At 46.5% G+C, this 14,651-nt stretch overlaps 1 protein-coding gene across 1 annotated transcript in view; it reads left to right on the top strand.

Annotated features, from left to right (window-relative positions):
* The window catches only part of LOC144500344 (uncharacterized), a 198,724-nt gene that overhangs the window by 44,156 nt on the left and 139,917 nt on the right, over positions 1 to 14,651 (top strand). Inside the window, exon 2 of the mRNA XM_078223092.1 lies at positions 2,874 to 2,968. Coding sequence (XP_078079218.1) covers positions 2,874 to 2,968 — 95 coding nt within the window. The remainder of the gene's footprint in view (positions 1 to 2,873; positions 2,969 to 14,651) is intronic.

The following is a 14,651-nucleotide window of genomic DNA, read 5'->3' as shown; positions in this document are numbered from 1 at the left end:
ACGATAATTAAGGTACTCCGATGTGGGTATATTGTAGAAATGTGTGACAGGTTATTGGGGGTGATCTTACTGGTGAGTTGGTAAGATTGTGAGAAAGGTGAAACACTAGCGTCGCGCCTGGTTTCTCGCCTCTGCAATGATACCGACACTGGATTGCCGACATGATCAGCCTTGCGATCGAGAAGGGCGCAAAGCTGATATTATTAGTGAGCCTGGGATGGAATTGTCCAGGCTTACTTGCCTTCATGACCTTGCCGGGGAAGTTCCCCAGTGGCGAGGATCACATATGGTCGCGAGCAACGGGGACCAGACGCGATGGTCTCGCTGTGGGACCGGAGGCCATTGAAGCACCTGGGTGGTCAGTGGCATTGGGGGGGGGGGCAATGCCCCTTGGGCAGTGCCAGCCTGACACTGCCAGCCCAAGACCCTAGCAGAGCCAGCCTGGCACCCTGGCACTGCCCACCAGGCACCCTGGAACTGGCACCCTGGCACTGCCCACCAGGCACCCTGGAACTGCCAGCCTGGCACCCTGGCACTGTCCACCGGGCACCAGGCAATGCCAATGGGGTGGGGCCTAAGGAGCTGGAGTCTGAAAGGGAGGCTGAGCAAGGGGTGCTAGCAGTCTGCAATCAGGGATTGCGTGGTGGCGATCGACTGGGGGGGTGAACCGGGGGAGGCGATCAGCCGGGATAGGGTGGCAGGATTGCAGCGGGGGGGGGAGGTGGGGATGCAATAGAGGAGTGGGGGGAGCAATAATTGTGTACACTTTACACGGAACACTGGGAGGTCATGCGCATGTGCAATAGTGCCCTCTAACCGCCAGGAACCGGCTTCCTGGTGAGAATAGACCCTCCGTCCACTCCCTCTACTGGCGTGAATCATACTTTGCCTCTTTTTTTCTCTTAAGTGCACAAGATTTGAATTTTTATCTAATCGAAAATATTGGGTGTGATTCTCTCCCCGCTTCACGCTCGTTTGGCACTTAGAATCTTTTTGCTAAGATTGACCCATTGTGTGTCTCCAACTCACCTGTCCGTGTAAAGCTCAATCATATCGTCTTGGTGCTCTTTAATAATGACAACATTTTGGATCAGTGAATGATAGGCTTGCATTTATATAGCACCTTTTATGATTTTAGGATGTCTCCAAGCTCTTTGCAAATTAAAATACTTCAATGACTGTAATGTAGGAAGTGTGGCAGCCAAATGGTCCCCAGCTATTTCCCACAATCTGCACCGTTATAATGTATTTTCAGTGATGTTAGAAACATAGAAAAACTACAGTACAAACAGGCCCTTCGGCCCACAAGTTGTGCCGAGCACATCCCTACCTTCTAGACCTACCTATAACCCTCCATCCTATTACGCTCCATGTACTCATCCAGGAGTCTCTTAAAAGACCCTATTGAGTTCGCCTCCACCACCACTGACGGCAGCCGATTCCACTCGCCCACCACCCTCTGTGTGAAAAACTTACCCCTAACATCTCCCCTGTACCTACTCCCCAGCACCCTAAACCTGTGTCCTCTCGTAGCAGACATTTCCACCCTGGGAAAAAGCCTCTGAGAGTCCACCCGATCTATGCCTCTCAACATCTTATACACCTCTATTAGGTCTCCTCTCATCCTTCGTCTCTCCAGGAAGAAAAGACTGAGCTCCCTCAGCCTATCCTCATAAGGCATGCCACTCAATCCAGGCAACATCCTTGTAAATCTCCTCTGCACCCTTTCAATCTTTTCCACATCCTTCCTATAGTGAGGCAACCAGAACTGAGCACAGTACTCCAAGTGGGGTCTGACGAGGGTCTTATATAGCTGCATCATTATCCCCGGACTCCTAAACTCAATCCCTCGATTGATAAAGGCCAGCACACCATACACCTTCTTAACCACCTCCTCCACCTGCGGGGCTGATTTCAGAGTCCTATGGACCTGGACCCCAAGGTCCTTCTGATCCTCTACAGTACTAAGAGTCTTTCCTTTTATATTGTACTCACAGTACTAAAAATCTTTCCCTTTATATTGTTTGAGGGATGAATGTTGACCAGGACATCTCCCTTGTCCTATGTTAAAATTGTTACGCCTTTTTCCACCATAGAGAAAGGGCAGGTGCGGCCAGTGTTTAAAGTCTCTTTCCAAATGATGGCACCTCTGACTGTGCAGCACTCCATCAGTATTGCTGTGGTTCTTCAACCTAAATGGAACCATGAGATCCCTACAGTGCAGAAGGAGCCATTCAGCCCATCGGGTCTGCATTGACTCTCCAGAAAAAAGCATCTTAACCAGTCTCACACCCCTGTCCTATCCCTGTAACCCCACACATTTACCATGGCCAGTCCACCTAACCTGTACATCTTTGGATACTAAGGGGCAATTTAGCATGGCCAAACCACCTAACTCGCACATCTTTGGATACTAAGGGGCAATTTAGCATGGCCAATCCACTTAACCCGCACATCTTTGGATACCAAGGGGAATTTAGCATGGCTAATCCACTTAACCTGCACAGCTTTGGACTGTGTGAGGAAACTGGAGTACCTGGAGGAAACCCACACAGACACGGGGAGAACATGCAAACATCTCACAGTCACCCGAGGCCGGAATTGAACCCGGGTCCCTGGCGCTGTGAGGCAGCAGTGCTAACCATTGTGCCAGTATGTTGCCTTAGTGGAGTGGGCCTTGAACCCACAACCTCCATTTTAGGATATGCCAATGCTACCAGCTAAATCATGGTGGAGACAATGTTAAATGTGGATTGCTTTTGAAACATAAAACTCACATTATCTTTGTCAGATTGATTTCTCCTCCATTGCATACTGGATTTTTTTTTGTTAGCCATTCCTTCACGACTATTTCTGCCCTCTTGATTTTTCAGATAACTTTGAGAAGATGGATGAAAGTGCCATGGAATGTGGTGAAACACATCAAATGAATGGAGAAAGGAATCAAATTAAACTCTCCTCCATACAGGTGACAACCAGCAGTGTGAAACTTGAGAACACCCACTTGATAGGATTTTCTGTCAAAGGATAGGGTGGCATGGTGACACAGTGTTTGGCACAGTGGTTAGCACTGCGGCCTCAGAGCGCCAGGGATGCTGGTTAAATTCTCAGCTTGAGTCACTGTCAGTGTGGAGTTTGCACATTCTCCCCGTGTCTGCGTGGGTTTCCTCCGGGTGCTCCGGTTTCCTCCCACAGTCCAAAGATATACGGATTAGATGGATTGGCCATGCTAAATTGCCCCTTAGTGTCAGGGGGACTAGCTAGAGTAAATGCATGGGATTATGGGGATAGGGCCCGGGTGGGATTGTGGTCAGTGCAGACCCGATGGGCCGAATGGCCTCCTCCTGCACTGTAAGGATTCTATGATTGCACCATCTGGGGTTGGCAGAGCTGTGGGCCTGATGGTGGAAGGAGGGTTAACTCCTGGAGTGGACGTGAGGCGAGGTTGCGGTGAATCCAGGGGGTGCCTAGAATGAGGTAGAGTAAGGGAGCTTGGAGAGTGAACCCAGGAGAAAAGAAGTCACCAGGGCCATGACTCCATCTGCCATCGAGACCTCCTCGGCTGCTGTTTGCATACAGAGGAGGGTGTCCAGTTTCCGTTGGATGACCCAGACAGTTTTTGGAATCTGATTTAGTCTTGAATAATGCTGACGGTGACACATTTCATCCATTGCAAATGAAAGTGAGAAAAGAACAAAAGAATACTTGCTTTTCATAATGCCCCAAAGTGCAGACGACACAAAGATAAGTGGAAAAGTGAATCGTGTGGAGGGCGTAGAAGGTCTGCAGAGAGATTTGGACAGGCTGAGTGAGTGGGCGAGGATCTGGCAGATGGAGTATAACGTTGACAAATGCGAGGTTATTCACTTTGGAGGAAATAATAGCAAATTGGATTATTATCTAAATGGAAAAAAATTACAACATGCTACTGTGCAAAGGGACCTGGGGGGTCCTTGTGCATGAGACGCAAAAACCCAGTCTGCAGGTGCAACAGGTGATCAAGAAGGCAAATGGGATGTTGGCCTATATCGCAAGGGGGATAGAATATAAAAACAGAGATGTCTTGCTGCATCTGCACAGGGCATTGGTGAGGCCGCAGCTGGAATACTGTGTGCAGTATTGGTCCCCTTATTTGCGGAAGGATATATTGGCCTTGGAGGGAGTGCAGAGAAGATTCACCAGGTTGATACCAGTGATGAGGGGTGTTGATTATGAGGAGAGACTGAGCAGATTGGGTTTGTACTCATTGGAATTTAGAAGGCTGAGGGGGGATCTTGCAGAGACCTATAAGATAATGAAGAGGCTGGATAGGGTAGAGGTGGAGAGATTCTTTCCACTTAAAAAGGAAGCTAGAACTAGAGGGCACAGCCTCAAAATAAAGGGGGGTCAGTTTAGGTCAGAGTTGAGGAAGAACAACTTCTCTCAGAGGGTGGTGAATGTCTGGAATTCTCTGCCCACTGAAGTGGTGGAGGCTACCTCGTTGAATATGTTTAAATCACGGATAGATGGATTCCTGATCGGTAAGGGAATTAGGGGTTATAGGGATCAGGCGGGTAAGTGGAACTGATCCACTTCAGATCAGCCATGATCTTATTGAATGGCGGGACAGGCTCGAGGGGCTAGATGGCCTACTCCTGCTCCTATTTCTTATGTTCTTATGCTTTACAGCCAATTAAGTCCTTTTGAAGTGTAGTTGCTTTCATAATGCAAGAACGACAGTCGCCAATTAGCGCAGAGCAAGCTCCCACAAACAGCAATGTGATAATGATGAGATCACCTGTTTTAGTGACATTGATTGAGGGGTGAATATTGGCCAGGGCACTGGGGAGAACTCTCCTGTCCATCTTTGAAATAGTGTCACAGGATCTTTCACATTAACTTGTGGGCAAAAGGATCTCCATTTAAACTCTGACTTGAAAGACTTAGCCTGAACACAATCAACACTCAGCTTTCCCCTTCACATATCGATTTGTGATGTAATGTTCCTTTGATGAAGACACATTAATGGTTGTAATCAGAAAATCCTGCAAGAGTTGAACTTTTAAATATTGAAATATTGCAATGTTGAAAGTTAATTTATTCATCACAAGTAGGCTTACACTAACACTGCAATGAAGTTACTGTGAAAATCCCCTAGTCGCCACATTCCGATGCCTGTTCAGGTACACTGAGGGAGAATTTAGCATGGCCAATGCATCTTTGGAGTGTGGGAGGGAACCAGAGCACCCGGAGGAAACCCACGCAGACACAGGGAGAACGTGCAAACTCCACACAGACAGTGACCCAAGCCAGGAATTGAACCCGGGTCCCTGGCACTGTGAGGCAGCAGTGCTAACCACTATGCCACCATGCCACCCCGAGGCAGTGTAATCAGTAATATGTATGTAGAACAAAGCAAACTGAAATTGCAGGCATTGTCAACCTGTTCCATATCATACCGCGTGATAGATGCTTAGCAGTTAGCACATCCACTGTCACAAAAAACCCTTCCAAGGGCCTTCACAGTTGAGGGTCTGACGTGATGAGGAGCTGAAGTGAGACCAGTGGAGCTATTCGAAGACTCTATCAAAGAGATGTGATTTAAGGTAAAGGAATTAGGAGGAAAGCTTCACAGTGCAAGGTGACAATAGCTTAGGAGTTCTTATACCCTGTAGAAAATCTTAAAGAAAGAAGGAGGAACTAGCAATAGCAGAGCAGGATTGAAAAGATGGGGAGGAATGGAGAGATTTCAGGAGGAAGAGTTCGAAATTAGTCTGCTGAAATATTATGGTTGACTTTTGGGCCTTTTTAACGTCTGTGCTCAAGTTAAAGTTTATTTATTAGTCATGAGTAGGCTCACATTAACTCTTCAATAAAGTTACTGTGAAAATCTCTAGACTGCTTTGACGCTTGAATCTTGGATCACTCTTAATAGCCAATTATATCGAAACATAGGAAGAGGAGGAGACCATTTAGTCCCTCGAGCCTGTTCCACACCATTCTAGGCTAGGAACGCTGTGGCGAGTAACTCACCTCCTGACTCCCCAAAGCCTATCCACCATCTACAAGGCACAAGTCAGGAGTGTGATGGAATACTCCCCACTTGCCTGGATGGGTGCAGCTCCAACAACACTCAAGAAGCTTGACACCATCCAGGACAAAGCAGCCCTCTTGATTGGCAGCACATCCACAAACATCCACTCCCTCCACCACTGACGCTCAGTAGCAGCAGTGTGTACTATCTACAAGATGCATTGCAGCAATTCACCAAAGATCCTTAGACAGCACCTTCCAAACCCACGACCACTTCCATCTAGAAGGACTGGGGCAGCAGCTACATGGGAACACCACCACCTGCAAGTTCCCCTCCAAGCCACTCACCATCCTGACTTGGAAATATATCACTGTTCCTTCACAGTCACTGGGTCAAAATTCTGGAATTCCCTCCCTAACGGCATTGTGGGTCAACCCACAGAACATGGACTGCAGCGATTCAAGGCAGCAGCTCACCACCACCTTCTCAAGGGCAACTAGGGATGGGCAATAAATGCTGGCCAGCCAGCGCCGCCCATGTCCCACGAATGAATAAAAAAAATTCAATGACACCATTGCTGATCTCTAGACATCACCAGTCACATCCTGTTAATTAGAGTTCCATTATCCCTCTCTGTCGACTCATTGCCTAACTAGGTAAATAATGCATCTTCAATTCTTCCACCTTCAACTTCAACCCTGCTCACAGACTTTATCAAGTGCCCCCTGGAAATTCATATAAATAAATTCACAGATGTTTTCCTGTCAGTGACTTAGTTCCTCTTCAAATACTTCAACCAGCTTTGCCATATTTTTCAATATTTGCTGATGGGATGTGGGCATTCATTGCCCATCCCTAAGGATGGGTGGCACAGTAGTTAGCACCGCTGCCTTACAGCGCCAAGGACCCGGGTTTGATTCCCGGCTTGGATCACCGTCTATGTGGAGTTTGCACGTTCTCCCCGTGTCTGCGTGCGTTCCCTCCGGGTGCTCCTGTTTCCTCCCACACTCCAAAGATGTGCAGGTGAGATGGGTTGGCCCTTAGTGTCAGGGAGACTAGCTAGGGCAAATGCATGGGGTTATGGGGATAGGGTCTGGGTGGGATGGTGGTTGGTGCAGACTAGATGGGCTGAATGGCCTTCTTTGCACTGTAGGATTCTATGATGCTTTAGAGTCAACCACATTGCTGTGGACCTGGAGTCACATGTAGGCCAGGTAAGGATGGCAGCTTCTTATTTAATTCAAATTTAACCATCTGCCATGGTGGGATTTGAACCAGGGGTTCCAGATTTGATTTGATTTATTATTGTCACATGTATTAGTATACAGTGAAAAGTATTGTTTCTTGCGCGGTATACAGACAAAGCATACCGTTCAGAGAGGAGAGAGTGCAGAATGTAGTGTTACAGTCATAGCTAGACTGTAGCTCGAGAAAGATCAACTTAATGCAAGGTAAGCCCATTCAAAAGTCTGATGGTAGCAGGGAAGAAGCTGTTCTTGAGTCGGTTGGTACATGACCCCAGATGTCTGTATCTTTTTCCCGACAGAAGAAGATGGAAGAGAGAATGTCCAGGGTGTGTGGGGTCCTTAATTATGCCGGCTGCTTTTCCGAGGCAGCAGGAAGTATAGACAGAATCAATGGATTGGAGGCTGGTTTGCGTGATGGATTGGGCTTTATTCACGGCCCTTTGTAGTTCCTTGCTGTCTTGGGCAGAGCAGGAGCCATACCAAGCTGTGATACAACCAGAAAGAATGCTTTCTATGGTGCACCTGTAGAAGTTGGTGAGAGTTGTAGCTGACATGCCAAATTTCCTTAGTCTCCTGAGAAAGTAGAGGCGTTGGTGGGCTTTCTTAACTATAGTGTCGGCATGGGAGGAACCAGGGCAGTTGCGTGATTTGGACATCTAAAAGCATGAAGCTCTTGACCCTTTCTACTTTGTCCCTGTTCATGTAGACGGGGGCATGTTCTCCACTACGCTTCCTGCAGTCGATGGCAATCTCCTTCGTTTTGTTATCCTGAGGCTCTGGATTACTAGTCCAGCGACAATACCACAACACCACCGGTCTACCCTCTACAAATCAATCCCGCTGATCGGCTAAAATTTTCCAAGATGTTCAATCTCCCTATCCTTAGTGTCTAGTGCTTATCTGACAACTGACGTCAGGCTGACAGAGTGACCCTGGGGAGACACACCCAGACATTTGCCTAAATCGCAAATTACTGCCCCGAGGTAGGCTTAGTTTATCATCAAAAAAGAATACTGCATCATCCAGTCGCTGAAAACTGCAACAGTGCTTACACCTAACAGATCAGAATTCCGTAGTGTCAGGATAGTGCCTGACTAAATGTAATATGTTCACGGAAGTCCCTTCACCAGAATCCCTTTATTTACAATTCCAACAGCAGTACAAGAGTGCTAGCAGTCAGCAGTCTACCTTCGGGAGTGCCAGAGGTACTGACACTCCCGGTTATATATAAAGTAAAGTCAGCAGTCTACCTTTAGGAACTGACACTCCCGGTTATATACGAAGTAAAGTCAACAGTCTACCTTCGGGAGTCCCAGAGGAACTGACACTCCCAGTTATATACAAAGTAAAGTCAGCAGTCTACCTTTAGGAACTGACACTCCCGGTTATATACGAAGTAAAGTCAACAGTCTACCTTCGGGAGTCCCAGAGGAACTGACACTCCCGGTTATATACAAAGTAAAGTCTCCCTGATGGGCCCATCAGTTGCTCCCTTAATCAGGGAGCTCGTATTCTAATAGGCCAACTTCAATGGCCTGATTAACGTCATTACTCGAATGGTAATTCCTGATTTTCCCCCCTCACCCTTTCTGAAACAGCAGAGTGACATGTGTAATTTCCCAATCCAACGCAAAAGTTCCTGAATTGTGAGAGCTTTGGGCATCTGCGGTGTTCTCATTCATTTCCTTTTAAACTCTGGGATGGAAACCATCTGCTCCTGGGGATTTCTCACTCTTCCACGCTGATGTTATTGCTATTTTGCTCATGTAAATTTTGGAGATTCCCTGGCCCTGGTATTGGTTTCCTGAGGATGTCTGACATGCTGACCTCTTCCTCCACTGTAAATACTGATAATTTACTTTTTAATAATAATTATTTTGAATAATTATAAAGTAATTATTAAGCATGCTCGTCATTTCCTTATTTTCATTAGCATATCCCTATTACCATTATTGCTCCAGACTCCCCTCTGTGTTCTGTTTGTGATGAGTTTAATATCCGTGGCCAGCTGTTTTCCACACTTTTGGATTTTTGGCAAGCTTGGCTGTTGGTTATATCTCTCCCATTTACCAGGAAGCTGTTCCAGCTTCCATTTCACACTCTCTTTCCCAGCTTTGAGATGGAGCCAAGCTTCCAGTGACAGGCCTGGATAATGAAACGGCAAATGCTATCTTGTAATTGTTTTTATCAACCGCACTCGACTTGTGCCTTGATAAGACCCAATGCAGGACTTTGAAAGCAGTGGCGCATCACATCAGTCCTTGTGTTAACTTGAAAATAATTTATTATGTGTCGAATGAGTAAAGTCATGTCACCTATCTGCGTGTTTGCAGTAGCGACACCTAATCCTCCCTAACTCCCCAAGGGGACACAATAAGATCTGAATTGTAAATAATAGTTAAATTATTGTAAGTAAGGATTGAAGAATACATTTTTAAAAAATGTGTTTCTGGAGGAAGCTAATATCTCCTTTTTTGGGAATTCCACCATTCTCTGTCATATTCTCTTGCGCTTTCGATCCCATGCTCTGACTCTGCCTCATGTCCTTCCTTCTGCCTCGCACCGTTCCCCCCCCCGCCCCCTCCCCCATCCACCTCGCTCCCTCCGTCTTGCTCTCTGTTTTACTGTTCCACTGTCACTCACATCCCTACTCTCTTTCGTCACTTACTCGCCCTCTCGCTTGGTGGCACAGTGGTTAGCACTGCTGCCTCACAGCGCCAGGGACCTGGGTTCAATTCCCGGCTTGGGTCACTGTCTGTGTGGAGTCTGCACGTTCTCCCTGTGTCTGTGTGAGTTTTCCTCCGGGTGCTCCAGTTTCCCCCCACAGTCTGAAAGACGTGCTGGTTAGGTGCATTGGCCGCGCTAAATTCTCCCTCAGTGTACCCGAACAGGTACTGGAGTGTGGCGACTAGGGGATTTTCACAGTAACTTCATTGCTGTGTTAATGTAAGCTTACTTGTGACACTAATCTAGTATATACTTTCTCTGTCTTATTCTATCTCACGCACTCGCTTTGCCTTGCAACTCCCTTCTGTCCGCCTCGCTCCCTTCATCTTGCTTGTTGTCCCAATGTCACTCACACCCCTGAGCCACTTTGTCACTCTCTCGCTCTCTCACTTTCACTTGCATTCCTGTGCGGCCTCCCTCCTGTCCTGTTTAGTCCTCTCTGCCTCTAACTGATGAAACTTGTGACTTTGTACCCAAACAACTTTTGCTACAAGACTGCAACCAGTCTTAAAAAAATAATTGGATGTGCTTCTGTTCCATTGCTGGATCTGGAGCAGCAGCTAATAAATCAAATATTGGCAAGCCTTACGTCCTATTTCTGTCCTTTTTTGAGCTTTGCATTTTTGAGCTCTGCCGATCTTTTGACAGTAAGAAGTCTCACAACACCAGGTTAAAGTCCAACAGGTTTATTTGGTAGCAAATACCATAAGCTTTCGGAGCACTGTTCCTTCGTCAGATGGAGTGGATATCTGCTCTCAAACAGTACACAGACACAGAAATCAAGTTACAGAATACTAATTAGAATGCGAATCTCTAAAGCCAGCCAGGTCTTAAAGGTACAGACAATGTGGGTGGAGGGAGCAGTCAGATCTTTTGACACCCTTTCTTGAGTGTCTGCGTTCAGGTTGTGGAAAGCACAGCCGTGTTGGCAGTCAGGTTGTATCCATGCAGGGTGATGTACTAATGCTGGCGTTGTTAGTCTGAAGTTTAACAACACCAGGTTAAAGTCCAACAGGTTTATTTGGTAGCAAAAGCCACACAAGCTTTCGAGGCTCTGAGCCCCTTCTTCAGGTGAGTGGGAATTCTGTTCACAAACAGAACTTATAAGACACAGACTCAATTTACATGAATAATGGTCTGAGCCACAGGTAACCACACTGCAGATCTGTGGGCAGGACTGTACATAACATGTCACCGTTGTGATTCTCAACAGTCAAACGATGCACTTGAATATTTGTTCTCGCTGGAGATTAAGCTACCTCGTTAGAGTAATTTGCAATTTAAGCAAATGCCGGGTGTTTTGACCCGGGGCCAGATTTCAGCACCTGGTGTTTCTGGCGTGGACCACAGAAGTTTGAAAATAGTTGGGACAGGCGCTGAAATTTTCCAGCACCGTTGCTGTGGATTTTCCTGTGACGGATGTGGCAATCCATTTAAATCCCTCGACAGGACTGGAAGAACCCACCATTGGGCACTGGAAAATTCCACCCAGATAAGACCATAAGACATAGGAGTGGAAGTAAGGCCATTCGGCCCATCGAGTCCACTCCACCATTCAATCATGGTTGATTTCAACTCCATTTACCCGCTCTCTCCCCATAGCCCTTAATTCCTCGAGAAATCAAGAATTTATCAATTTCTGTCTTGAAGATGCTCAACGTCTCGGCCTCCACAGCCCTCTGTGGCAATGAATTCCACAGACCTACCACTCTCTGGCTGAAGAAATTTCTCCTCATCTCTGTTCTAAAGTGACTCCCTTTTATTCTAAGGCTGTGCCCCCGCGTCCTAGTCTCCCCTGCTAATGGAAACAACTTCCCTACGTCCATCCTATCTAAGCCGTTCATTATCTTGTAAGTTTCTATTAGATCTCCCCTCAACCTCCTAAACTCCAATGAATATAATCCCACGATCCTCAGACGTTCATCGTATGTCAGGCCTACCATTCCTGGGATCATCCGTGTGAATCTCCGCTGGACCCGCTCCAGTGCCAGTATGTCCTTCCTGAGGTGTGGGGCCCAAAATTGCTCACAGTACTCCAAATGGGGCCTAACCAGTGCTTTATAAAGCCTCAGAGGTACATCCCTGCTTTTGTATTCCAAGCCTCTTGAGATAAATGACAACATTACATTTGCTTTCTTAATTACGGACTCAACCTGCAAGTTTACCTTTCGAGAATCCTGGACTAGGACTCCCAAGTCCCTTTGCACTTTAGCATTATGAATTTTGTCACCGTTTAGAAAATAGTCCATGCCTCTATTCTTTTTTCCAAAGTGCAAGACCTCGCACTTGCCCACGTTGAATTTCATCAGCCACTTCTTGGACCACTCTCCTAAACTGTCTAAATCTTTCTGCAGCCTCCCCACCTCCTCAATACTACCTGCCCCTCCACCTATCTTTGTATCATCGGCAAACTTGGCCAGAATGCCCCCATTCCCTCATCTAGATCGTTAATATATAAAGAGAACAGCTGTGGCCCCAACACTGAACCCTGCGGGACACCACTTGTCACCGGTTGCCATTCTGAGAAAGAACCTTTTATCCCAACTCTCTGCCTTCTGTCTGACAGCCAATCGTCAATCCATGTTAGTACCTTGCCTCGAATACCATGGGCCCTGCAAATGTGGCAGTTTTCAGAAACGTTTTGTTTGTCTAGATTCACCGGCCGTTGCATTGCTTTCTGGGTTTAGTAAGATCCTGGTGCAGTTGTATAACCATACAGAGATTCACAGAATACAGTGCAGAAGGAGGACATTTAGCCCATCTTGTCTGCACCGGCTCTCCGAATGAGCATTTTGACTTATCGCCATTCCCCTGACACTTTACCCCTTTCTATTCAAATAATCATCTCATGCCCTCCTGGATGCCTTGATTGAACCTGCCCCCACCACACTTCCAGACAGTGCATTCCAGACCCAATCACTTGCTGTGTGAAGTTCTTTCTCGTCACATTTTGCTTCTTTTGCCAATCACTTTAAATTTGTGCCCTCTTGTTCTCGATCCTTTTACAAGCGGGAACAGTTTCTTCCTATCTACTCTGTCCAGCCCCCTCATGATTTTGAACACCTCTATCAAATCTCCTCTTAGCCTTCTTCTCTCCAAGGAGAACAGTCCCAACCTCTCCAATCTATCCTCATAACTGAAGTTTCTCATTGCTGGAACCATTGTTGTGAATCTCTTCTGCACTCTCTCCCATGTGTTCACATCCTTCCTATAGCGTGGCGCCCAGAATTGTACACAATATTCCAGCTCAGGTCTAACTAGTGTCTTGTATAAGTTCAGCATAACCTTCTTGCTCTTGTACTCTATGCCCTTATTAATAAAGCCCAGAATACTAGATGCTTTATTAACTGCTCTCTCCACCTGTCCTGACACCTTCCTTGATATATCGACTAAAACACCCAAGTCTCTGCTCCTGCACATCTTACACATTGTACTCCTTATTTTAGATTGTCTCTCCATGTTCTTTCTACCAAAATGCATCGCCTCCCACTTCTCCACGTTGAACTTTATCTACCATCTATTTGCCCACTCCACCAACTTGTCTGTGTCCTTTTGAAGTTCTATACTGTCCTCTACACAGTGTATAATACTTCCAAGTTTTGTATCATCTGTAAGCGTTGAAACTGTCCTCTGCACAGCAAGATCTAGATCATTAATATGTAAGCGGACACAAATTTCTGTGATTCCTTAGATTAAATATTTCTTAGAATAAAATCAAATAAATGAAACAGGACAAAGCAGCACCCAGGCACAAAGTGTGAACAGACAAGCAGGTCTTTTAAAATGCAGAAACAGGGCTGACAAAGGGACTCAGGAACTCACATTAGCATAACCTTCCATTTAATTAAATTGGCTCCAAGGATATCAGGAAGCCCTTATCAAACAGAAGGTCTCCTAGACATGAAAGACTTCCTGATAAAACACCTATTGTATAAGAAACTCCGGAGATCTCAGGCAATTATCACCTCCCTGGACTGGGCAATCACCAGACTTAACACATCAACTCCGCACCTAAAAACCCATTAAACAGGATGGCCATATCAGAAAACCATAAACAAACCATTTACACATCAACCACAGAGTATGACTATAGCTATAACCCGTTTTGGCAGGCCTGCAGAGTACCTTCGGGACTGTTATTGTATGTGTGTCCTGATTGTACCTCCGTTGACGTAAAAGCAATAAAGCTGTGCCATTGTTGAACCTGACTCTGGGTCCGTAGTGGTCGTGTTCGCCCACTCGCGCTAACAAATATATATCAGGAAAAGCAAGGTTCCAGTACGTCCCCTGGGAAACTCCATTACCGACCTTCCTCCAGCCCGAAAATAACCATGGGCAGAATTTTACCAGCACGTCTACCCGAGGTTCGTACAATCCTGCCCGAGGCCAACGGAGAACGCTGTTCACTGAGCCTCAGGGGCGGGCGTGCCGGTAAAATATGTTTCCATTACTCTCTGCTTCCTATTATTCAGCCAATTTTGTATCCACATTGCTACTGTCCCTTTTATTCCTCTTCTCACAAGTCTGTTGTGTGGCACTGTCAAAGCAGGTTCCTTGGCAGTGGGGTGGGGGTGCATAGAACAGGAAAGCCCATTGGCAGCGGCTAATGGTGGACTGCTTCTGCCAACACAAAACACACCATGGAGGGATGCCACAAATCCCAC

Source organism: Mustelus asterias, chromosome 11, assembly GCF_964213995.1.
Source record: "Mustelus asterias chromosome 11, sMusAst1.hap1.1, whole genome shotgun sequence".
Lineage (NCBI taxonomy): Eukaryota > Metazoa > Chordata > Chondrichthyes > Carcharhiniformes > Triakidae > Mustelus > Mustelus asterias.
The sequence above is the reverse complement of the archived record's forward strand: the minus strand, read 5'-3'. Positions and strand labels throughout refer to the sequence as shown.